Raw genomic sequence first — 26,220 nt, forward strand, 5'->3', positions numbered from 1 at the left:
CTGCAACACTTCCAAACGCTATTCGTCGTTAATCAATGAAATGATACACGATTAATTCGATATTCGGATACTCGTATTTGTATTATAATTATATTAATTCTACGATTAGTAATATCAGGTTATTTTGTATCGCGCAACTTATAATCGGATGCGCATGTTTGTAGTATAATTATACGGAGCTGTGTGTACAAAATATACTTAGTAGAAAAGTAGTCGTCAACAATTACGTCATATTTAAATTGCTCTCTAACAAGCCGATGAGAATAAATCTACCTCGAAATAAAAGGACAATACGAAATAAAGGACAATTATGACAATTATAGTGTTTACGTCGATGTTTTCGTTCGCGGCGGAGATTCGTCGAATAGAGATTCCGTCATTTAAATAATAAACGTCTCGACTTCTTTTAAAAAATGACACTGCTCTACGTAAGGGAGCTAATTACTTCCACTATTTTATACATTACAACATTACTTTAAAAGAAATTTTTTCCATTTTCTTAATCGAATTTGTACTGTTGTATAAACGTATTATGAATCGTGCAAACCAAGGAGATGTGCAAAAACTGCAGATATACATACACACATAATGGCTGTGTCGTCATTTCCGCACGAAAATAATTATAAATTATTTCTCAATACGAAATATATATTATCTGTATACATGTAGCATAAAACTCAAATACACGCAAAAAAAGAACTAGTTTACAGAACTAAAAAATAGCTATGGCAGATAAGATGTGTCACTGAAATAAGGACAGCTAATGTCGATATTACCGAAGCTAAATTTATTCGCTGTTTAAACTTAGGCGCTACAGCGAGAAATATTAGCTGCTAGAAACAAATGACTGTAGCAAATGATTGTAGCTGTGCGGCAAACTTCTTTAATATATGTATACGCTAAGAAATTTAAGAATAACTGCCATTTTCTTAGCTATTTGAAATAATGTGCATTTTTAATGTCACCTATATTTGTATTTCATAGCGAATGCATTTTAGCTGTCATAGCCAATTTTTAGCAGTGACAGCTAAACAATTAGCCTTTTGATTAAGTTTGAATCAGCTACCGCGGTTTAGATATTACTAACAATAAGTCATTTTTTGCGTATATATTCATTTGGTAGTTTTCTTGAAATAAATTCCCGAATATCATTGCCATTTTGGCAACTAAAAATGTAACTTGCCTCCTTAATGTAACTGCGAGACGTTTTTACTGAACAAGAAACGAGTGCGATCGCACGGAGAACACAGACAAACTGCGCGAAAATGAAGATTTGATTATCCCGAAGTTACATAACGGGCACAAAGACTCTCGAAAAGCGGAAGCTCCTCAGCGGGAAACGCGAATTTTCTTTCGCGGGAAAGGGCGATCGCCGGGTTTGAACGGCTCGCCGTTCAACGACGAGCAGAGAAGTTTCATCGTCGTGAAAGAGAAAGAGCGAGTTGTCGGCGAAGCAGCGTCGGCCGATAATGAATTAGAACCGTGGTAGGACATATCTGACGACCTCCGACCCTCTTCTCAGCTCTTTCAACCTTAAAAGTGATCGGCGTCGCGTAGTGCGCAACGCGACGTTCCGCCACGCGCGATACAACGCACGGAGCGAACGAGTTCGCCGCTTCTTGGAGACAAGACAAGACGATACACGACGTGACGAAGGTGCCGCTATATGTATGGTGTACGCGTATTATTTGCCCCGAATGACACACTTGATCAATCGGTCGGAGTCAGTCAGTCAATCAGCAAGTCAGCCGAATCGTGTCCGATGTCGTAAACAAAAATTCGCGACTACTCGTCGACGATCTTCGCCAGTCAGTTAAAGAGTCGGTGCGAGCCCGTGCGCGTCCGCGACAGCCGGATCCCCACGAGAAAACGAAGTGTGAGAACGCGCAGAACGGAATCGGGAAAATGGTCATCCAATTCACCAGGAGACAATGGCTCACCCTCGTTGTCATCAGCATCGCCGATTTCGCAAACGCTGTCTGCGTGTCGCTGCAGGCGCCATTCTACCCCCAAGAGGTAAGGGCGACGATCGCGTCACGAGTCCTCAGTACAGAATCAACTTCGCGAGGAAGATTGTGCGCGCCGTGAGCGAAAAACAGCAGCACAAGGAAACTGCCGTAGACGTTTCTGTCGCTCGATTTTTAAACGGCGAAAGATGTCCACGAGATTACAACTGTTTCTCAAATTCATCTCCGATGTTTCACGTAAACCTTTCAGTTCATATAGAGACAAGAGACCTGTTCCAGGTAAATTGTTCTGAAAATAAACTGGAATATTCACGAAACGTCAGGAATGATCCATGAAGGACGCGACAGCAACTCGGAAACTAGATCGAGCTTTTCACCAGACACCGCACATGTTTAACGTATCACATTAATCATTGAAGCTTGAAAGCTTCGAGAACGGAGCTCTTTCACGAGAAGTCGTTCACGTATGACAATGAGCTTTGCATGACGCTACCGCTATTCGTATTTACAACAAATACAGTGACAATCGGTGAGATTCGACGGTACAACATGTAAATTGTCCCTTTATGTGCCCGTATTAATAGCTATTACTCGAAATCGTCTCAAGCGAAATAATCAAAATTGAATTCAGAATTAAATAAGATTTTCAGTTCAATTCAACTAAAAAACTTAAATTTAAAACTCGAAATACAAATTTAATATTAATTTTTAATAGTAAATAAAAATTTAAAAAAATAAAGTTTTTAGAAATATAAATAAATTGTATTACATTAAATTTTATAAAATAAATATTTTTATTAAACTAAATTAAATTTAATAAATATATCTAATATTTTTAATAGTAAATAAAAATTTTTAAAAATAAATAGTAAATAAAAATTTAAAAAAATAAAGTTTTTAGAAATATAAATAAATTGTATTACATTAAATTTTATAAAATAAATATTTTTATTAAACTAAATTAAATTTAATAAATATATCTAATATTTTTAATAGTAAATAAAAATTTTTAAAAATAAATAGTAAATAAAAATTTAAAAAAATAAAGTTTTTAGAAATATAAATAAATTGTATTACATTAAATTTTATAAAATAAATATTTTTATTAAACTAAATTAAATTTAATAAATATATCTAATATTTTTAATAGTAAATAAAAATTTTTAAAAATAAATAGTAAATAAAAATTTAAAAAAATAAAGTTTTTAGAAATATAAATAAATTGTATTACATTAAATTTTATAAAATAAATATTTTTATTAAACTAAATTAAATTTAATAAATATATCTAATATTAGATTGAAAATCTTATTTAATTCTGAATTCAATTTTGATTGTATATTTCGCTTGAGACGATTTCGAGTAATAGCTATTAATACGGGCACATGAAGGGGACACAATTTACATGTTGTACCATCGAATGTCATCGATTGTCACTGTATTTGTTGTAATACGAATAGCGGTAGCGTCATGCAAAGATCATTGTCATACGTGAACGACTTCTCGTGAAAGAGCTCCGTTCTCGAAGCTTTCAAGCTTCAATGATCAATGTGATACGTTAAACATGCGCGGTATCTAGTGAAAAGCTCAATCTAGTTTCCGAGTTTTAGATTTAATATGATTTATAATCGCTGACGAATAAGCAGCGCTTAAATTAAATAATATTATTTAATATTAACTATAAGAATTTGTATTGATTTCAATTTAATTGATTGGAAATTTTTGAATATCTTATACAAAACACATTTTAAGTGACAATTATCGACATGAAACCGCGAACTGTTAATTAAAACAAATTTCGGCACGCCTATTGATTAATCAAAACACCTAATTGACAATTAAGACAGAGATTTATTATTTATGTTTTATTAGATCTATGGAAATTCGCCGTCGGCGGAACAGGGATCTCGCGGATTATATGAGCGCTAAAGTGTTTACGGAATTATAGTCATGACACTGTTTTATTGTCCACCCGACGCCGCAGTAAATTCCGCGTGCCAGTAAACTCAGCACTGTCGACGCATTTCTCATTTCCACTTACTTTCTTTTACGGTCTTTTAATAGTATGTAATAAACGGGACGATGTGAATGGCAGACCATTTCATATCTCATCGCGCAAAACCGATGCGATATTATTCGATCCGTGTGGCAGCAGAGAAAAAAAGTTCCACGCATGATGAAACTCTTGTTGATACATGTAAACCGGATTAGTGTTGTGTCACGCGCACAATTCGTTACGTAGTAATCACTGTGGGATGATACGGACGAGAGGAAGACTTGCTACTTCAGCAATCCACCAACAGAATCTCCATTGGTGAGATCAAGAACAAATGAAAAATTTTATCAACATTTTCTAGCGCGTCATCAAGAAGGTTCATAAAGATTACACGCGAGACGAGCGGCATCGATTTTCGCAAATTTCATTAAAATCTGCCAGATAACGTGAAGTACCGAAATAAAAAGGAAAAGAAGATATATAGATTCGCTGTAAAATTAGAAAGTTATCTTGACGGCCTTATGCCACACTAATTGTGAGTCGAATTCATAATCTGTAAGCTCTCGCAGCTTGCGCGCCGAGACGTTAATGTTCAACAAGACGACAAGCGCTGCTTATCCTTCCACGATTCATTCTTTCCGCGGCTGTCGGCCGACGCAGCTAAGGTTAATCTGTCAGCTTCATGCACATTTGTCAGACCACGCTGACACCATTAGCACTACTGACGCATCTTCGACGCTTATTATTTCGACGGGGGTTTTATCTGGCTGCGCCGTTCGTCAGTTTCAACGTAGCTCACTGTACACAGACGAGGGGCTGTTAACGTGTGCCCGATTATTAATAACTGCCGCCGATAAAATCGGTACAAGTCGCTTTAATAGCGCGAACGCTTCCAACTCATTCGACACCATGTGAATAATAATGCTCCCGTGATATATTCATGATATTCTCGATCCCATCGATCAAATTGAAAAACTCTATGACCTAATACTGTAATTTTGCAACGCGACTTGCTAATGAATCGCACAGACGTTAAAGAAATGTTTCGTTATTAGTATTGCGATACGATTAATATTACGATTGTTCATTCATTTTACGAGTCGAGTTTTTTATGTAAAAGAAGTGTTTCATGTTACAAAGAGAGAGAACAGTTAATATTACATTGAGAAAAAAAATACTTAAATATTTATCATAAATCAATTTTACTTCACAGAAATAAACTCTATTTCATAGAAAAGAGTCGATGGATTAACGATCGAGTGCGAACAATCTCATCGATCATTTTCGCGATTGACGACAAGAGTTATATGACGTTTGTGTAACACGGATTAGTACTGATAAGTTTTATCGTCGCGCGGTCAAGTAGACATGATATAAGGCATCGCTGCAATTTGTCTAAAGAATCGGGTCGGGTCGAGTGTAAAAATTGTTATTTATAACACGGTCGCTCTAATCGCCGACAGTAATCTGCATTAACAGTAATTAAGATCGAGAAAGAACGAAAAATCTTTTCGGCGCGTATCGAAAAAGATCAATTCGGCGCGTATCAATTCTTTTAATCGCGACTTCTGCTACACCGAATATATATTCGCATCAAATCGGATAAACCTCGCGCATTTCTCCGAGCTTCTCCCCAATATTCACGGAGTTTTGCGGAGCGAAGTGCTCGCGTACTTCCATCGTACTATGATTTCCACACGGCTCGTACGATTGGAACGTGTACACTGAGTGTATTACCGTCCAAGACAGTTTGGACTCATTTCGAGCACTGAAGTTGCAGCGCTTCAAGAAGTTAAAAGTGAAAGACACTGCTGATGCATTTGCGTATGAATTGATAATGATAGGAGTCGAAGTGACAAGGTGTATTAAGACGTATTAACGTGTCATCAGGTTATCTTATATTTATTTTCACAACCTGTGCTGTCACTTCGACTCCTGTCATAACCAATTCATACGCGTCAGCAGTGCCTGTTTTGACATCTTGAAGCGCTGTAATTTCAATGTTCGAAATGCGTCCAAACCGTCTTGTGATTCAGTTTATACAAAGAAAATGCAGTAAAAATTACAATAAGATTCTTGTAATCTTGGATCTTGCACTGTACATATTAATTATCAAAATATAAATTATCATAATAACAATCATAATAATCATAAAAATCATAATAATAATTATCATATAATTATCATAATAATAATCAAAATTATAAAGTATTTATTTAAAAATGTTACACACCTTTGACTTTTCGCTACAAAATTATTGTAATTACTTGAATTATATACCAGGTATAATTATATATCAGGTAGATCGTAAAATTTACCGTCTCTATAGTAATTTATACTACAAATTCTGCACAACTTTATAAATAACTTTATAAAAAGAAATATAATGTGTTGACAATTTTTATCGCAATATTTTTTCTGTATGTGTTTTACGAAAGTCGGATTTTTTGCTTGAAAGATAAAAATATAACGCCTATTCTACCCGGAGTACGAGAACAAATAATAAATAAAAGAAAACAATTAATTATTCGAAAATTATTCTAAAATAATTAATTAGTATTATCTTTTAAATATATGTTTAATTATTTTTTCAATCACGTCCTCGTAAACTATTTCAATTGCTACATTAAAAAAAAGATATTTGAAAATTTATTTGCAGTATGTAAAGTTTACTCGTAAAAATAAATTTTATATCCCACAAACAAATTTTCGAGTATTCTTTTCTTAGTATACAATACTGAGGTCAAATGTCTCGCTTAATGAGGATGTTAAGTGAGAGTGTTAATGAGGATTACGATCGACCGAATTGATGTCCCAGCTTGAACCTCCGATTTTCCGAGACGCTGAAGATAAAAAAAGACTCGTAGTTTTTCGCGTCTTGGGAGGTGTTTTCATCATCTATCCGCGACATGGCCGAACGCAGCGTCGCGACATTCGATAATTCGGCCTGTAATCTTACGCGTGAACAGTGTCCAAAGTTTATCGGGATATTATCTCGACGAGTATTAATTGCAATGCGACGAGATAATGGACCGAGTTTCTGCGTAGCACGACGCGCCTACGGATTGCCGGCAATCTCGAGTCGTTGACGGCAAACTGATGCGTGTATTACATTTTACACGAACGCTTTTCCTTTTCTTTTTTTTCGCAGGCGGAGAAGAAAGGCGCGTCACCGTCGGAATATGGATTGGTTTTCGGTATCTTTGAACTGGTGGTCTTCATCATCAGCCCGCTTTACGGACAACACGTGGGTGACACAATTAGCGTGGCATAATTAGCGCGAGTGTAACGCACACGATGCTAATTTCGAGATCGAGCACGACGAATAACGGCAATGAGAGCACATCAAATAATATCGAAACACAAGGTTGTCTGTAAATAGTAAATTGTTTTTCTCGCGAATATCTTCGCTGTACGCGCGATTGTAAGTTGTTCACTTTCCGACCCTTTCGCACGATGAATATTTAATCTCAAGCGCGGAAATATCCGTGCCGAATGTTATGGCTATCGTCGTGGCGATTCCAGTTCTGTGGAAATATGCACGACAAAGTAATGATAAAGATATTTGTACATCTTTCAGTATGCGAACTCCGGGGCCACTTCGAGTGAGCCTACGTGACGGTCGAAGTTTCTGCACAACGACGCCGATGTCTGCCGTTCCTCAGGCTCGCTGATTATTACAAGTCTCGATAAAACACAATCGTGTTTTCGCGTAAACAAAGATAATGTGTACGAGTACACTTGGCGAAAATTATTCATTAGAGCGTCCTACAAAATATACATTTCGCTTTTCGATTGAATATCGCGAGGAAAAGTCTTCCTGAGAAAGAGTTACGCGTCAATTTTATTTGCAAAATTAAAAATTGCATCGTGTGCGCTACACGTCGAATTTTTTCTATTTTTCATTCTATATCTAAAAAGGAAAACGTGTACACAGAATATTCTAAAGAATCCTCAAACTTGAATTCTCAAACTTGAATCCCTTCAGATCGCTCCTTATACTTTTCGCGAGCGAGAATCAAATCGCGCAACTGAATTAATAACGAATCGCGTGTGTTGTATTTTTGACAGCTCAATCAAATCGGCCCGAAGATATTGTTTAACGGCGGTATCTTAACCACGGCAACATGCGCTATACTTTTTGGGTTATTGGACAAAGTCAATGGTCATTATCCCTTCATAATCCTGTCTTTCGTGATCAGGATCGTAGAGGCGATGGGAAACGGCGCGTTCTTGACGGCCAGTTTCGCCATTATCGCAAAGGAGTTCCCCAACAATGTCGCTACGACATTCGCCAGTTTGGAAACCTTCTTTGGCTTGGGACTTATCGTAGGTCCTACCGTGGGTGGCGCACTCTATCAGGTACCGTTCAGTGCACACACGTTATACTAATCAAGATATTCCTCGTATTTTTAGACTTCGAATATATCGATAGACTTTACGCAACATAATGTGTTAAGCAACCCACTTGATCGTTCGTGGCATTAATTTCGAGTCGCGGTAGCTCTAACATTCTAATATTGGTCTACTATAGATGTAATAATTTTTTAGACTTCTACTCTAAGCTCTAAACTGTGACTTAATTTCTGACAAAAGACATTACTACCAGACGTCGCAAACCTCGAGCTTTAAATATTATTACAACTTCTAGTAGCTTAGGAAACGCCTTTATTAGTAACCTTTATATTTTTAGTATATCGTAATGTAATTTTATAATACAAATATATATATATATAAAACGTATATATTCAAAAATATCTTTTTTTCAGGAAAATTTTACTGACAATCCGTATACAATATATCTATATAGTATATATGTAATGTGAACTATATAGATTTTTCCAGTAAAATTTCCTTCAAAATAAGAAGTTTTAGAATGCAATCTAAAATATTATCTCGTGTGAAAAAGTACCAAGCAAAATTTACAAATATACTGCGTTTCGCCCTCTTCTCCCTTAAAGACACGATGTTTCCGGTTCTCAAGGTTTATAAAAAATTTAAGTTTCACGTTTCCAATCCTCAAACAGTTAATATTGTTAATACTGACATTCCTAACTATTAATATTCCTATCACTTTCACGTCCACATTCGCTCTTCATAAATTTTAATTCACCTTTGTAAAACACGGATACGCTAGGTTGGTGGATACACGACTCCGTTCGTAGTGCTCGGATCGGCGTTGTTCCTGGCAGCTGTTATGACTGCGTTCGTCCTACCAGTTCACAACGACCGCGTACAAGATGCCCACAACAACGGAGGTACGATTCAAACGGATAACTTGAGCGTATGACTCGAGTTGCATCCTAATCGCTTCATGATTTGCAGGGGTAGGAAAACTCCTCAAAATCCCCGGCGTATTGATCGCGTCCATGTCGATAATCGCGACGAGCGTGAGCATCGGATTTCTACAAGCGACTTTGGAGCCGCACTTGAGGCAATTTAACCTGAGCCCTGTCGTGTTGGGGTTGATGTTCGTCATTAACGGCGGCACGTACGCGTTGGCTGCGCCAGTGTGGGGTTGGCTTTGCGACAAGCACTCGCACCCCAAAGTAATTTCGTAGAAACAAATTACGTTACGTTCCAAACGCTTTCGAGTGTTCAGCTCGATCGGCCTCAATAGTTTCAATTAAATGATTTAGTTTTCTAGCGCACCTTGCGTGCAAACGTCGGTGTTAAAAAGATATGGTATCCCTCAGGTTGCAACTGTCGCTGGGTGCATCCTGGTAATGATCGGTTTCTCTTTAATTGGCCCCGCACCCTTTATCCCGTTACCCACCATAATCTGGATAACCATTTGCGGGCTTGTGATACACGGCTTAGGTATGGCAGCACAACTGGTTGCCAGCTTCACCGATGCCTTGAGGACATCAGTGTAAGTTGCGTAAAAGAGTGATTCTAATACTCAAAGTACAATTTTAGTCGTTCGCGTAATTTGTTAAAACACATATGTAAATACATTTTTGAAAATACGCCATGACGCCAAATACATAGGTGAGTATAAAATATTTTTCTCCTATTAATTTTGTACTGTTCATGTCAAGATCGTACGGATTCCCGAACAGTATTGAGACTTATGGTCTCGTGAGCGGATTGTGGACGAGTACTTTCGCCTTAGGAGCCTTCATCGGCCCTAGCGTGGCGGGAATTCTATTGGATAACATCGGATTCAGAAATGGTTCTATGTTCATCATATTGCTTCATATGCTAGTGGTATGTATCGCTCACTTTGCATTGAAGTCGCATCGCGTATCATTTTGGATACCATATCCTTTCATCTTTCGCATTAAATTTCATTTCACGTGGTCAAGTATTTCGTGTCTGTGTATATTTCAAATATAAATCGAAGAGTTCCGGGTTATATCGCGAAAGAAGTCCCGTAATATTCAATTAAGAGAAGTTCAATGTTTACCTCGTCTCAAATCACCTAGTCGTAGTTAGTATAATTATTGAAAAAAAAAATAACGGTCAAGTATCGGTATAATTGAACGTTAGCGACGTCTGTAAGATGCGCGGCGGCGAGCTACGAATAATTAATCGCGCGATTCGCAGGCCGTGATAGCTGGGCTGTACTTGAGCTGCTCTCGCAAACCCAAGCCGTATACCGAGGTCGGCGCTGACGAGGACCCCAGGACACCACTGACGGACAGCAGCCGTTCGAGAAGCAGCAGTTCACGTCACGGCACACGAGGCCAAAGTATGCCGATCGACAGACCTGGCGGCATGAATTCCCTGTTCGCGTGCAACAGCTATTCGAACAGGGCCGGAGCTTGGTCCAGGGCGTCGTACAGCGGTCGTTACTCACACAGCTACGGCTCCATAGAGGCCAAGGGATACTTGGAGATGACCACGTGATGGCATCGCGCCGCACCAGGCCTTCATACCCGACATAACAATGCAAACCCGACGATAAGAACACGGAGCTCGTACGAACGAATCACCGCACGCAGGACTTCGATCTTCCGTTCTCACCGATCCCTCGCCGATGATGACCAGTCGAAACGGTTTCAATTCTCGCGATTCGCGCGGAAGAGAGAGAGACCTACTGTTTCTCATATTAACGATCATTCGCTAAAAATTACATCCAACTACAACGGACATTTCATCCAAACGAGCCGAACAATCGACAAGTCGTCTCTAGGGTTAATAGTTAGAATTGACATTGATGTGTGTGTGTGTGTGTATGTGTACATACATATAGTGCGTAACTGCTCCCATACTTAAAGTATACAATTTTTTTTTCGCGAATAGGGTAGAGTCGATTCAGAAGTATAACATAATTAATTATAACGGTACAGTTGTCACTTCCCTCCACTTTTACGTTGTCGGTCAATCAACTCCGCGAGTTGTTTTTAACCCGGCGATTTTTAAATAGATAAGTGCCAAACCGCGATTTGAACTTCACTTTAGCTTGGTGTATGTTTTATGTATGTAAAAGTCGTATTAATAATCGTTACTTGAAATTTATCTTACTTGAGGCGAGTTTCAAATAATAACTATTAACATGAGTCTAAAATCCGTTAAATAGCCGTCAATAGCCGTTGTTACTTGAAATTTGGCTCAAGTGAGATGTTCAGATCTGAATTTAGAGCTAGGTGTGAATTTTTCAGTAATTAATTATAATATCACGAATATCATATGATTCCAATAAAAAACTGCGGTGTAACTTGAAATTGAGATGTGAGTGTCTCACATAAAACAAATTTTAAGTGAGGATTGATATTATGAGCCTTATAGGCAAGTGTGAACTTTCTAGTTTAACCGCGAGTATAAATATAATATCAGGAATATCGTATAATTCAAATAAAATATATTGATATAACTTCTGATTGGATGGAAATTCTGAATATCTCACGTGAGATAAATTTCAAGTAAGAACTATTAATACGGATCTTAGATAAGTTATTAGAACAAAGTTTATAAATAGATCTTTCGAGTAATAATCATACAACAGATACACGCGGAAAAAGAAGTTTGGTTGGATTAATAAGTTCTTTAGTTGGCAAAATTTCTGTTTAATTTGAACAGAATTCTAGTAACTTCAACCGGAGTTTTGTGCTCCGCTCATATTTAACCAGAAATCTGGTTAATCCAACCAAACGTTTCCGTGTATAAATCACACTCATGTATTCTCGAGAACATAATCACGTATTAGAGAGACCAAGACAATCACGATTGTTTGGTATGCTCGCTGTCAACGAGTCGAAATATAAAACTTGGAAAATTGCACGTGCGCGAGCCATCGTGTACTCAAGGGTCAGAATAACCGATATCCCGACGAAGAGCAACAGGAAGAGGCTAACGAGATGCATACCGCGGCGATGCATCAAACGCTAGAAGCAGTATTCGCGAAGTGCATTATCGGCAATCGACGATTATCGAGATTTACTCAGCAGACTCGTCCTTGCACCGTTTATTTTTTGCTCGAGTATCCGACTCGCGATTTCCATCCCGCCGACTTCGCGAGTCCGCGACAGTAGTCGTGCCCTCGAGAGGAAGTATAGGATCGTATCGCTTACGAAGGCCGCACGTTGCGCACGTCTGTAGCCGGTGACTGTAACGCTATCGGGTTTAATATTGACACACTTTGTTAGTACTTTTACTCTTCGCTCATACTTCACAAGTAATACAGATTGGCTGAACCGATACGTCCGACGATCGAGGAATAACATTGACTTAGCATTCGCGTCTCGATGATCGTCTCTCGATGATCGTCTCTCGCGCGGTAATCGATGAGGATTATTGATTCTTTAGTAGTGCAGAGAATAGTGTAACCATTTAGCCGTGATGTCGGATATTTAGTAAGGCGCGATCAATTTCGAATACTTTGTCGCGGATTAAAGTGGAAAAATCGAGAAAGTCCGGAAAACGCGGCCGGTCGACACTTAATTAATGGATATCCGCATTTGCGCAATGGCATAATTGCGTAATTCTAGATTCGAGCGCCGACGGAAAAAAAAAAGCCGACGGACATTGTGGGTGCTAATGATACACGCTATGAAGCCATATCACGGCGCGTGCAAATGACTCTCGCGAGCTCGATGATTGTTGCCAATCATTTCCACCACTGCTCATGGCAGGGGAAACCGAGGAAATGTATCAACTGACCTGAATGAAACTGTACATACGCTTTTAATCATTGTTACTGCTATTTTATCGTTCGCTAATTACTCGCGCGTTATGTTTGTTTTCGCACAATATTGAATAGCAATAAAAATTCTTATTTAAAGCATAATCGTCAACTGACCTCCTATCTCCACGAGTGCGCGTTAATAGCTGCTACTCGCTTTTCAAATCGCATTTTTAAACAGCAATGTCAAATGATAATAATAATAAGCATGTTCATATCTGACGCATTATTGTTGTTTGGTTGCCTAGCTTTACGAGTGCGCGTATCGCTGCTACTCGCTTTTTAAATCGTGCTAGGCACTATATAGCGCGTCATTAATGTATTAGGTCGATCAAAAGCTCAGTTCGAGTTTTAATACCATTTTTTAAATAATAAATCAATCATTTTTTATTATAAAGATACATAAATGCTATCAGAACGTTGGCAAACAATTTTGTTGGAAAACAAGTTGTCACAAACAACGAGAACAATAACTTGGTTGACAAATAATTTATTTCAATTGAATGCGACAAAGTCAAATTTAATTCAAAAATCGTGTTGAACTTTTTGACAACCCAATACATTTTCTCGTCGGGAATCAATGCGATCTACGTCTAATAAGCACTACGACCCATATTCTGAACTCTCTTTTATAAAGAAAGTTTTTTACCTCTCGCTAAAAATAAAATTCTAAAAGTGGTTCATAGGCCTTCCGATTGGTTATAAACTATTTTCTAATATAGCTATAAGCCATTTTAGATATGCTTTTAGTAATAAAAGAGAGTTCAGAATATGGAACTATATATAAAGTGACGCTTAATAAGCGTTCAAAATGTTCACTCACCATTCTGTTAATCTTCAGCGGCGTCCAAGAGAGGATCCAGGTCATCTCAACTGCGACGCTCAGCAACCCGTCGTTGTCCCATGTCGATCACTTGTGACAGCTTTCAGTCTCAAAGTTCAGTTTATTGCACTCGCGACCGCGATAATTTAAATGGCACTGAAGTGGGACGAAATTTCGTGAAAAATACGCTATAACTTTCAACATTTTCGAAAATATACTCCTGAATCGCGTGATGTCGTGAACTGGCGATCACGGCAATTACGACATGGTTGAGAAGGAAAATCCGTTTCCCAAAGTTCACTTCTTGCACTTCGAACACGATAATTTCAACAGTGCTTGTCGTGACGCGAAATTTTATGGAAAATACGCGAAAAACTTGAATGCCTAAAAATTTACTCGAGTTGTGAATCGCGTATAAAAAGTTTTAAATTGAAGATTATGTCAATTACGATACGATTGAGAGGAAAAATCAATTTCCCAAATTTACATTTCGTTGTACACGTGACCGCGATAATTTTAACGGCACTCGACACGAAACAGAATTTAACGAAAAATATGCGATGAGTTCCTGTGCCCTGAAAATGTATTCCAGTGACTCGATATACTCGAGTCGCGAACCGCAAATCACGCTGATTGTGACGAAGTTGAGCGAAAAGAAGATATCCTATTTTGCGAGTAAACTATATTCTATCAAAAAACAAAATTCCGTTTCATGAGATCTCTAATTTTTAAAAGAAACGAAAATATATGTATAGAATTGGACGATAAGTTCAATTAAATCGCTATCATAACTCTTTAAATTCATAAAAAATTTGAGAAATTACTAAGTCGCGAATTGCATGCAAAATATCGCGATAAGACAAGCTCGAGAAGAAGAGAAAAAATATCTTGTTCCGCAAAATAACTGTACTCTACTGAAAAATTTGCAAAAATAACATTGAATTTAAAAATTTGACTCGCGTAATAACCGTAACAATTCCAAACTTTATTCCAAACGAAGTAGATAATCGCGAATTCCGCGTATAGTAGCGCAATTTTGATGCGCATTTAGCACACATTGCGCATTTGTGACAGTGTGCTCATTTGGCACACATTGCGTTTTTCTGACAGTGTGCTCGTTTGGCACACACAGTATATTTGACGCACACTGCTTGAAACAATTAAGAGATCGCACATTGAAAATAGCTATCTAAAAAAAATTTAATATTAAAAATTTAATATTAAAATATTTTTATATATTTTATATTAAAATATATAATTTGAATATATATGTTATCTCTTCAAAAATTTTTATTACATTTACGTCTATTATATTCAAATTTAATATCTTTAATATTTATTATGCATGTGATTTGAAATCAAAGAAGTGTTGGCTCTGATTGTTTCAAGCAATGTACTTTGGTGGACAGTACAACACAAACATTCTATAAGCCTAAGTAGATTGCATTGATTAACGACGAATGCTACAAATACCCATCACCTCAAATAGTTTGTTTTCATGACTCACTGGACTTGCAGGACCGACCACGCTCCGTCCACAGATCTGGAATAGAAAATATATTTTTATCAATTAGATACATGGATTAACTTCAACGAGACGATTCACGAAAATATAAGTATCTTAATTCTTTACGCTAGACAATTTTTATTCCAAAAACTTCATTGTAATTTTATTGCAAATAATTACAGGAAAAAGTATGTAAACTCTGTAAGCTTACCTTCAGATCGACCCTGCTATGCCCGAATCGGATCCTCCGATATGACATTCTCGTCTATTAAAACTGCATCCTCAGTAAACCACAACCATCAACATGTAACCGAAAGCTCTGACAGATCTGGAACAAAAAGTAAATTTGCTGATTAATTATGTTGATACATGTAGTTTGTAATTTTAAGTAATTTTAATGTAGTTTGTAATTTGATTGTTTCTATTTTACATATGTTTACATATACTAAATAAAATTATAAACAGAGAAAACAATATCATCATTCTGAGTATGGCTTAACAGTCGGAATATTAAATTAATAAATATGAAGAGTGATAGTTACCAGAATATTGTCAGATATTGCCATTGCCAAGAATGATCCAACCACGACAATCGCCAGGAATAAAGAGATGATCTAGAACAAAAAGTAAGTTTCTTGATTAGTTACATTATGTGTGTGATAGCTGTTAAAACTACTAATTGTATATAGACATCTTAAAAATAAATAAACAACATGATTTTTGTCGTTATTTATTTGATAAAGTATAATAAAGTATAATAAATAATTATTTAAAAATTATGGTGTCTATTTACTTTTGAGATGCCTCTGTATATATTTCTCTCTTAACGCTTTGTCTGTATTTAAACTGCTAATTATAATAAGTTATATGTAAAATAAGTAACCGATACTTTAAATATGATATCTAAATCGTTTTGCAAAACATCATACAGATAATAAATAAATTCCACCTTAAATGATGTTCTTAGAATTATTCTAGTAGAGTATAATAATGTATTCCACTATTTTTATATTTGCTTGTTTCTATCAGACATCTCCTTAATAGCACATAGTTATCTGATTACAAAACAATTTATAATTAAGAAAGCAACATCGTCACTCTGACACTGACGTTTTAACGTTAATAAAATTATTAAGTGTATTAAATTTAATGTTCAACTTAAAAGTGTGCTAAATATTATTAGATATAATAAACTAATAGATACGAAGATCGATAGTTACATTCCAATATGCCGGCGCTGTCGAAAATCGTCCGAATACAGTCGTCAATGGGCGCGAAGCAGCGAGGCGTCTTACTCGGCGCTCCGCTTGACAAAGAATGTGTTGTTACGTACGCGACGCGCGACGCCGCCAGCCGACTCGCTAGGTTAGGCCATTACTCCTGAGGCAATGTTTTGGTCGCGCGGCCGTTACGTACCTACGATTGTTTTGCTTCTGCGACAGTTGCCGGCGTATCGTGCCTACCTTATGTCAAGAGTTTTTATACAACAATGAATTGTTACTAGTGCGTTGTATGTTCAGTCCATCTCATCGTGATTCGGCACGCACATATCTGCTCTGATCGCGTCTATCTGAGAATCTGTTCTCTTCAGCGGTGTACCTCCTCGCGATCTTCTTCTTCCCTGCTGCCCTACGACGAGTGTTACAGTTGCGTTATGGATTTCTGAGTAAACACTTTTGCAAATACTGTTTTAGCTTGTCACGAAAACGCGTCGTACTTCGAGCGCGAATCGGCGTAATGGCCCGAATGCCCGAATACACCCGAGTCGTTACGAAACTATCCGAAGGCGCCGCGGAGCTAACGAAAATACTTTCCCCTTTACTATTAACCTAAGCTTTCCGCGGAAAATATTCGGTTTATACATACTTAAACAATAGATATCTCGAAGTGAATGATAATTATAAAATGATAATTGCCGAAATGAGTTAATTTTGTTCGAGTCTTAAGACGAGAATGGATGGTTGTTACGTTATGTCGTTCGATTCGACTCGTGACTCAGCACACACGTACCTGCCTTGCTCGTGTCTGTCTAGAAATCTGTTCTCTTCAACGACATACTTTCCCATGATCTTCCTCTTTCCTTCTTTCTTCCGGCGAGTATCACAGTTATGGATTTCGGAACGAAATTTCGAGAATATTGTCTTAGCTCGTCACGAACGTCTCACTTCCAGCGCGAACTGATTGGCGAGATACCCGAGTACACTTGAATAGCCAGGGAACTACTTGACGCGCCGCAGAGCTAATCAAAATGCGCGCACTTCCCTCTTCTTCTAACCTAAGCTTTCCGCGGAAAATATTCGGTTTACATATACTTAAACGATATACGTACCTCGAATTGAGCGATAATTACGGCACAAACGAGTTAAGTTTATTAGATATTGAGTATTGAAACAAGGATAGATTACTGATACATTGTGTCGTTCGACTCGATTCGTCGTGTTTAGTAAGGTGATCAGACGTCCAAATTTTTCACTCTTTGTCTCGAATTTTTTCAAGTGCTATTCGAGACACCAATTTGTTATCATTTTCAATGATTGTCAAATAATTTTCGAATCTTTTTACCGCCCTCCCCCCGCTTCACACATTTATGAAGTGTCCTGAATTTAGGGCTGGGAAATCTGGTCACCTTACATATATCGCGAGGAGAAACGAGAAGATTATTTATAAATGACATCTTCACGATACGCCCCGGCGATCGCACATCACTATTCTCGACACTCTCGATATTTATTTCCGCACGAGTTATACTTTCGACGGTTAAAGACGCATAAAATGCGGAGCGTTGTCGATTGATGTGTCCACGGCGGTTGCTCAATGCAGAAAGATCGAGAATCAAAATAGTCGCACGATTGTTGAATCGCGCTGAAAATATACGCCAATATATGAATGGCGCCGCGGCCGAAAAGGCCGCGCTCTATGAGATACTTCTTTCTCCGTATCTCTTTTCCTAACAAACTGACACAACCGCCCGAATATTCCGCATCTCTCTCTTTTTCTCTGATTATCATCGTATTTCTAATTCCCGTTCGATAAATCTGACGATCGCCAGATTCCATTGTTACTTGAGCGAGTCGATGTTATTAGCAAATATAAAAGATATCGGCGCGATACGTCGCGACAAGCACCGGTCGCATATATCGCGAGGCGAAACAAGAAGATTACTTACAAATGACGTCTTTACGATACGCCTCGGCGATCGCACATCGCTATTCTCGACACTCCCGAGACTCACTTTCGACAGATAAAAGACGCGAGAAATGCGGAACGATGTGGATCGATGTATGCCCATGGCTGTTGCTTGGCGCGAAAAGATCGAGCATTTCGCGCGATTCATTACCAACGCCTAGATTGAATAACAACGATGACAACCTCGTAGTGCGAAACGAATGCGATTAGTTAAGGCGTCCGCCATAGATCGTGTCATTGTAGACGCACGACCTCGTTCGCATCACTGGCGCGTTCACATTCATGCACTTTTGGCACTTTCGGCGCGCTAATGAACTTTGGTGTACATGATTGACAGCGCGCGCGTCTGCGATCTTTTTATGCCGAGCAACTGTCATAGACACAACGCTCCATATTCGATATATCTTTCGCTTGTGTCCTGTGAGTCTCCTGCGGAAATAAGTATTAGAGTGCCGAAAACAACGACGTGCGATCGTCAGAATATATCGTAAGTACATTATTACGAAGTAATTCTCCTTCCTTCTCGACATATATAGCTAAGGTGACCAGACGTCCCTTTGTCCCGGATTTTTTCGAGTGCTATTCGAGACACCTATTTATCATCATTTTCAATGATTGTCAAATAATTTTCGGATCTTTTTATCCTTTTCCTTATGCTTCACATATTTATGAAGTGTCTCGAATTCAGGGCTAGGAAATTTGATCACCTTATGTTTAGACATATACGTATTTACTTTGCTTGTGCATCTATTTTGAAATTTATTGTTTTCAACGACGTATTTCTTCGCGATTTTTCCTTCTCCCTCTTTTTTCCGCCAAGTGTCAGCTATGTTTGGAACGAATGCTTACAAGAATATTGTTATAAGAATAAGAATATTGAATATCTTAACTCATCACGAACGTCTCACTTTAAGTACGACCCGGCATAATGATGGATAAACCGAGTACACCTGAGTGCACTTGAGTACAACCAAGTACACTTGAATCGTTACGCAACTACGCGAAGGGGCAGCAGAACTAACCACATATTTTTCTTTAATTAATGAAATTAAAAAATAACACTCTCTTAAGATTTCATAATATTGTTAAAAAAATTTATTACAAAATTCTAGCGTAAAAAATAATCACGAGTGCAAAGTAGCACTCTCAATTCAATCTACTCCGCGTCAAGTGTTATGATCGCTCCTTTGTCGCGTACGCATGAATGTTATTATTTTCAAAGTCACGCGCGCGTCTCAATCGTGCTATACTTAAAAACATTATGAGATTATTTATTCTTTCACATTTAACGTTCTCTATCTTGTATACTAATATTATGCATTATTCGTACTATATTGAATCCTTCCTTAACAATTAAACTGTCAAAATATCTAATTTTCATGGCGGTAAATCGTGTAAGTGAACAAAGACTCAAATCAAAATAGTTGCTCTAATCCTTTTTTAAAATTTCTTTATTATTATTTTTCTTAATTGACGTTGGAAAGAGAGAGATGTTAATAGCACTTAGAGATTCAAGAAGAATGAAAAAGAATTATAAGGGATAGCAAAGGCAACAACCGCGTGATCAATGATACTGTGCACCAATAAAAATTTAAATTTCGATTCAATACAATAACAAGAATAAACAGAAATAAAAAGAAGACTAACTCAAGATGAGACTTGCACACGCAGCTCAAGTAAATATTAAACACACAAATCAGTACTTGCATGATTTATATTAAATCCTAAGTTCTTTAAATTAATATATCAACCGTACCGATGGAATTTATTCTCAATGAGTTCATTAAATGCCTCTTCAAATTGAAAATATCATGTCTTATGTCTAACAGACATCTTAGAAATTTCTGAAAGATGTTCTACTTGTTTTGGATGTCTTTAAGTTATCTCTAAGATGTACTTTAGGTCCGTATTAATAGTCATTACTTGAAACTTGTTTCAGGTAAGACACTCAGATTTTAATTTCAAGTCAGACCTGAGTTTCTCAGCTGAATCGCGATTGCAAATATAATGTCACATGTATTATATAATTCAAATAAAAAACTCTCATTTAACTCTAAATTCAGATTTGAGTATTTCACGTAGGATAAGTTTCAAGTAACGACTATTAATACGAGCCTTAGACATTTGTGCAGTCTGGTGTGTAATACGTAATATATAATTACTGCACTGTATAATACGTAATATATACTGCATACCTGTAAGTACATGACATATCACTACGGGTTCAACATTCTGCTCATTTTGCACAAGCACTCCGACACTTTCTCGCGCCGCTAACAGTCGTGTAGATACGATTCGATCAGAGAAACGCGTATGTTAATTAACGCGATGTTGACGAAACCCCGACGTGACATTTCAGAAGTCGAAATATTTCAATTGCACCACGAAAATTTTAACAGACGTCCCGATACATTACTCCGTGTTGAATGGTGATGACAGTTAGCGTCGCGGTATGCGGTACACACCCACTATCGTTAACGAAATATTTAAATTGCCTGAGGAGAACAATGAGAAATGAATTGTTACACGTGATTCGCACGTCGCGGTATGCTCGTCTCTCGTCGGCCCGGAATGTAATGATCCGACCACGTAAATAAATGCGCCGCGTAACAGTATCAAAATAACTGACGAAAAAGAAAGACACATCAACACTCACCTACCGTTGCCATCTGTTTAGTAAATGGACAAAATATTTCTGATATATTCTCAATGAGAATAATAATGATAACAAGACACGCACACTGACACACGTGCTCCGCGTCGCGGTGTATTTGTCACTCGTGTGTATTTTTTTTGTATGTAAGTTTTTGTATGTAAGCCGCACCAAGGCTTACGCGAGAGTATCAAAACAATGTACAAAAACGGCACAACATACGCCGCTATCCTTCCCCCTCTTCCACTCAACTGAGACATCACATAACTAACACTCTCGCGAAAATTCCAGTCCTTCGAATTGATTGAGACTGTGAGGACCTTTTCGTGATCGACTTTTACGTCTCAAACTCGCGAAGGACACGCCGGTATCGGTGCATTGAATTTTATTTCTGTCGAGTGATTAAAATATTTTGCTGATTCTTGAAGTATTTCATCGGGTTCTCGTCGGTATCGCGTGTGTTAGTGAGTGTCAGTGAATTCCTCAATGGAGCAGCCGGGAATGGGACGTTGAATCAAGAAGCTGAAATGAAGTACGTAGATTGCCGACGATATATCATGTATATCTCCAGGTATGTAAAATTTTTTATTATGCGGAATGTGACTTTTATGAATCTGACTTTTTAATAGATTTTTAATTCGATAAAATTATTGTGCATAAAGAGATACGAGTCGAAATTGAAAATATATTCTAATATCAATACTCATAATTCGTAATAACATCATAAATAATAAATTGATGAACCTCTAACTACTCGCCCGTTTTTCAATCTGTACTGTATCTGTACTTACTTCATAAAATAAGAAATATCAATGCATACAATCAAATAATGATCAATGAATAACGAATCTCTAATTATATTCTCAATCAAAGATCGTAAATACATTGAGAAAAAAATATTTAAAAATTTATTTGTGAGATATAAAGTTTATTTCTGTGAAATAAAGTTTATTTTCTTTTTCTGTCGCATAAATTATTTTGCCTCTACCCATAACAAATTTCGCGATGAATTCATAAATTCGAATCAGAAAACTTTTTTACCGATAGTCGGAAAATAAAATTTTTTATAATTTCTTGCAACTGTGTAGCGCACGAAACATTTATTAATGTTTGAACTTTCATCTTGTAAAAGTACTTTCAATTCGATACATTCAATTGGAAGAAAAGTAAAGATTGCAAAATTACAGTATATAATATATGACCCTTAAGGCGACATGGGACCTGACATGGACACAGGTTTGCAGTTTTCTCTTTTCTATCTTTTCTTCTAATTGAATGCATCAAATTGAAAGTGCTTTCACCAGGTGAAAGTTCAAACGTTAACGAATATATCTTATATCTCACAAATAAATTTTCCTTTGTTATTGTACCGAGTCTAAATCTCTAATGATGTTTACAAATATATCTTTGTGTGTTTATGATATAATTATCTCTTCTTTCTTCTCACCTCTTGAAATATCTTTCAAATTCTATTGAAATTTCCAACATCAATAACAAAATAATAATAACAAAATTATGAAGATATATAGATTATGGATTCATAACAGGAGCCATCTTTTATGCACGAGTACTAATATTTGTCTTGAATTTCTCTCTCTCTCGTGAAATTCACTTTCATACAACTCTCATTGTATCTTTAACGACCAAGCCGGGTTTCCAAACGTCGTCGCGCCTGACGTTCTTTCTGTGTTCGATTTGAATTCCAAGCTGTTCGCGTATACGCGACACGCCCACGCACGTGCACGAATTCTTTAACAATATATGCGCGACTGTCTTTTCTTACATACATCTGTGTATGTATAACAATGCAAAAAAGGCTTGTGCCGCGGACATGCGTGAATGTGTGCTGATGATTCATTCTGCAAATATTAAAAGTAGATAATCTCGTGAATATAAGAGACAGAGATAACAAAAGAGGCAGAAACAGAATTAGCACTATTAATCATCATATCAATTTATAATAATGACATTAGTTTAATTAATTGTCATTTTCAACTTCTCTTTCACATGTTCCTCATAGATGAAATATAAAATTTCCGTGTAATGTTATCTAAGGTTATAGCTGTCCGAGTCAACATTCTCAATACGTAATATCTAGTCCGACAATATTGTCAATTTTAAGGGACATTTTGTAGATATTCATCTGCTACAGATTTTATAAAAAAACACTTGCGCAACTCTGCGCCTACATCATTTTTTCCAAGTAGATAACTAGATCCCTTCTTGATGGAACCAAGCCATGCAACAAACGCACGCAAGCGCAATTTCTTAATTTTAATAATTAACTGAAGGTAAACGGAGTTCGCGGTGGGAACCTGAGCATCCTGCTAACTAAATTCGTTACGACCGCACGAGAATGTGCAACACACGTAGTCAGACAACGCGCTACCGTTTCCGTAACAATTTCGTATTCCGCAGATCGTCGTGCTCACTCGTGTGCATCGACCAGTCGGTAAATGATTCTGCTATTTCTACGATGCGCCAGCAAACTTGTATTTGGCACTTTTCGCCGTGCGAACTAACGACCGCCTTTCATATTCCGCAATGTTGCGGTGCACACGATTGATAAGAATGTCAAAATATTTCGTTACTTTCGCAAAAATTATCCACAAAACATGTCACTTTTGTGTAAAGTGACGTGCAAAGTGAGAGACAAACCGTAGCGAACAAGAAGTACAGCGAGCTCAATAAAGTCGTTGATTATACTGAAGGAAATAGTATCTGAAAATTCATTGGTAAGATGTAAAGTTTATTCGTAGAAATAAACTTTATATCCCACAAATAAATTTTCAAGTGTTTTTCCTCAGTATACGCGGGAATCGTAAAAGTGTTCAGAAAATCGAGCGACCTCGAAAAGTGGTAGAACAAACATGGAGACGACTCTTTGTGCGAGGCGGCGCGAGCGGAAGGAAGTAGTGAAAGAGAGTAGACATATTCGAAGAACTCGAAAGTCCTCGTCTTTCCCTTCTTCAAACACAGCCGAGCACGAAAGCGAAGTGGAGGAACGAAAGGAAGAGACGGGGGAATTATTAACGCATACGGCGTTCACCGGTGTGCATCCAAGTGTCCGCCGATGCACTAGCTTCCCTGCCACCGTACCCCTCACCTCCCTTTCTCCTACGATTCGTAACGACGGGACATAAGGCGTTACGTCGCGAATTCCTACGGACCTGGCCGTCTCGGCCGGCTGAGTACAAGAATTCGCTGGAGGAAGGAACGGAGCACGGTCGAGGGCAACGCGACTAATTAACACGATTACATAACAGCTGTCTTTTCTTCAGTTGTAATCCGATGGTCGGCATCCAGAACACGTGAATTTTTTAATCGCGATTGAAATCAACCGGCAAATAGCGCTCGCGTCTCGAATATCATTTCTTTCTCTATCTCTCTCAATCCCACTTTAAAAGATCTGTAGTTTGCGAGTACAGGACAAAATTCCGTTGTATAATCGCCATCTATAATTACGTGGCGCATAACAAACAATATTCCAAGACTTGTAGACTTGTTGTTTTTGATTTATAGATCTCCGTAAATAATTTACTCCATACATAATTTTCCGTCTCCCCAAGTTCTTTTTACGATTGAGATTCCGCGCTGTGAATCTCATGTTGCGAATTACAGGTCGCTCGGAACGAGCTTCGCGTGTAATCAGTACCTGGATCCATCCGAGTCAGGTTTTTAATTTATCACGCGTCCCCGAGGAGAACGAAGCGCTCATTGATGCTCCATCAATGCATTTGCAACGTAGTTTCAAAATCTCCCGCGGATGCGTGTGTCTGTCGTACCTGCAGGCTGGAAAAAGGGTTAAGTCGATCGCGATGAATATTGATATCGGCTCACCCGCGGGTAGACAGGTACCAATACACCTTGCTCTCGAGACTTCCCTCATTCCTCGACCTATCGTCGGAAGACACACGAGGTGCTGCCACCTGAGCAGGTTCATCCGCAGGTGAACACTGCAGGTTACAAACACAGCCGTGCAACATTCAAACATATACACAAACACACACACACACAATAACACCAGACAACCCACGAAAAGGAGCAAGTCCATGGAAAGAGGGTTGCCGGCCGTTCTTCCCCACCTATCATCCTGTCAACCTGGTAGAGGGGTTACGCAGGCGCAAAGACCTTCGAGTCTTTCACACCGAGAGCGAACGGCCGGGGCGGACTTCAGAGACTCCAAAGTCCGCGTCCGTCGTAGGGGAAGTGGATCGCGCGCTGGCAGTTGGTGTCTCGGCAGTTCGCGATTTCCCGCGTTCCCTTCGTCATTATCGTTTAAACGGTTCTCCGTGAATTTACGTTCCAACCTTCTCGCCTCTCAACCGTCGCTCTTTCTTACTTCCACCTTGTCTGTCGTCGCGGACCGATCGCGAGTGAGATCACGTGCACGATTTTGGGATTTCGACGAGACCGCGTACATTATAAGTGTAACGAGAGACCATTCGTGTCGAGATCGGTGTGCTATGGGGATCTAGGAACGCTCGTAAGGGTGAGTTTCGTGTCTGAAAGAATTTGCTCATCTCGACCCTCAAGAGCGCAAATGCTAAAGAGTTCAGTACAAAAATGTGTGATCAAATAAAAATGCGTTTCTTCTTGATAATGTTAGAAAGACGTTCCCACTGCTGTTGTATTTCGACATTCACAAACTGAGAAAAGGAAACGTATAAAATCTGTGAGATTCAAATAGACCCATCATTTTTTAAATGCTCTTTAGTGTCGAGAAAATTGTGCTGTGTTTCGGGCCGATAATGTCTGATGTGAAAGGTTTGATAAGATTTGATACTTAATGACTTAACGCAAATTCGATGACAACGTTGCTCTATAAGCATGCAAGTAGCCCCTATTTCTCTCTTTTCTGATAAAAAAAATTCAAAATAATTCAAGTCTAAATTTAAATTTCAAGAGAATATATATATATATATATATATATATATATATATATATATATATATATATAT

General features: G+C 38.0%; 3 protein-coding genes across 6 annotated transcripts in view; 2 read left to right on the forward strand and 1 right to left on the reverse strand.

Annotated features, from left to right (window-relative positions):
- LOC116848844 overlaps nt 1-26,220 on the reverse strand; it is a 120,848-nt gene that overhangs the window by 65,797 nt on the left and 28,831 nt on the right. Inside the window, exons 2-4 of the mRNA XM_032825391.1 lie at nt 15,963-16,034; nt 15,632-15,748; nt 15,421-15,456 (exon numbers count right to left, since the gene is read on the reverse strand). Coding sequence (XP_032681282.1) covers nt 15,421-15,456; nt 15,632-15,679 — 84 coding nt within the window. The 5' untranslated portion in view covers nt 15,680-15,748; nt 15,963-16,034. The remainder of the gene's footprint in view (nt 1-15,420; nt 15,457-15,631; nt 15,749-15,962; nt 16,035-26,220) is intronic.
- LOC116848854 (MFS-type transporter SLC18B1-like) lies at nt 1,906-13,192 on the forward strand. 2 transcript variants are annotated; one of them, XM_032825404.1, is made up of 8 exons: nt 1,906-2,016; nt 7,115-7,210; nt 8,035-8,325; nt 9,101-9,221; nt 9,289-9,512; nt 9,660-9,835; nt 10,005-10,173; nt 10,513-13,192. In XM_032825404.1, exons 1-8 carry the CDS (start codon nt 1,906-1,908, stop codon nt 10,813-10,815), a joined length of 1,491 nt encoding a protein of 496 aa, XP_032681295.1. In that variant the 3' UTR covers nt 10,816-13,192. The 2 variants fall into 2 exon arrangements, with proteins under 2 accessions (XP_032681295.1, XP_032681305.1); XM_032825414.1 differs by lacking the exon at nt 1,906-2,016 and adding an exon at nt 2,028-2,246.
- The window catches only part of LOC116848829, a 53,148-nt gene continuing 48,491 nt past the window's right edge, over nt 21,564-26,220 (forward strand). For 2 of the 3 annotated variants that reach the window (XM_032825346.1, XM_032825358.1), the window contains exon 1: nt 25,427-25,751. The gene's annotated coding sequence lies outside the window, so the exon portion shown is untranslated. Of the gene's footprint in view, nt 21,831-25,426; nt 25,752-26,220 lie in introns of those variants that run through there. The other variant, XM_032825353.1, reaches the window with a different exon arrangement.

The sequence above is a fragment of the Odontomachus brunneus genome, unplaced genomic scaffold (assembly GCF_010583005.1).
Source record: "Odontomachus brunneus isolate Ranch 3 - 2012 unplaced genomic scaffold, Obru_v1 Obru_scaffold_005, whole genome shotgun sequence".
Lineage (NCBI taxonomy): Eukaryota > Metazoa > Arthropoda > Insecta > Hymenoptera > Formicidae > Odontomachus > Odontomachus brunneus.

Bases quoted from the DNA above. Each gene is read 5' to 3' on its own strand.
- LOC116848854 (XM_032825404.1), top strand. From the start codon at position 1,906: ATGGTCATCCAATTCACCAGGAGACAATGGCTCACCCTCGTTGTCATC. The intron at 8,326-9,100 runs GTACCGTTCAGT...CGGATACGCTAG, and splicing joins TGGGTGGCGCACTCTATCAG to GTTGGTGGATACACGACTCC. The intron at 9,513-9,659 runs GTAATTTCGTAG...GGTATCCCTCAG, and splicing joins ACAAGCACTCGCACCCCAAA to GTTGCAACTGTCGCTGGGTG.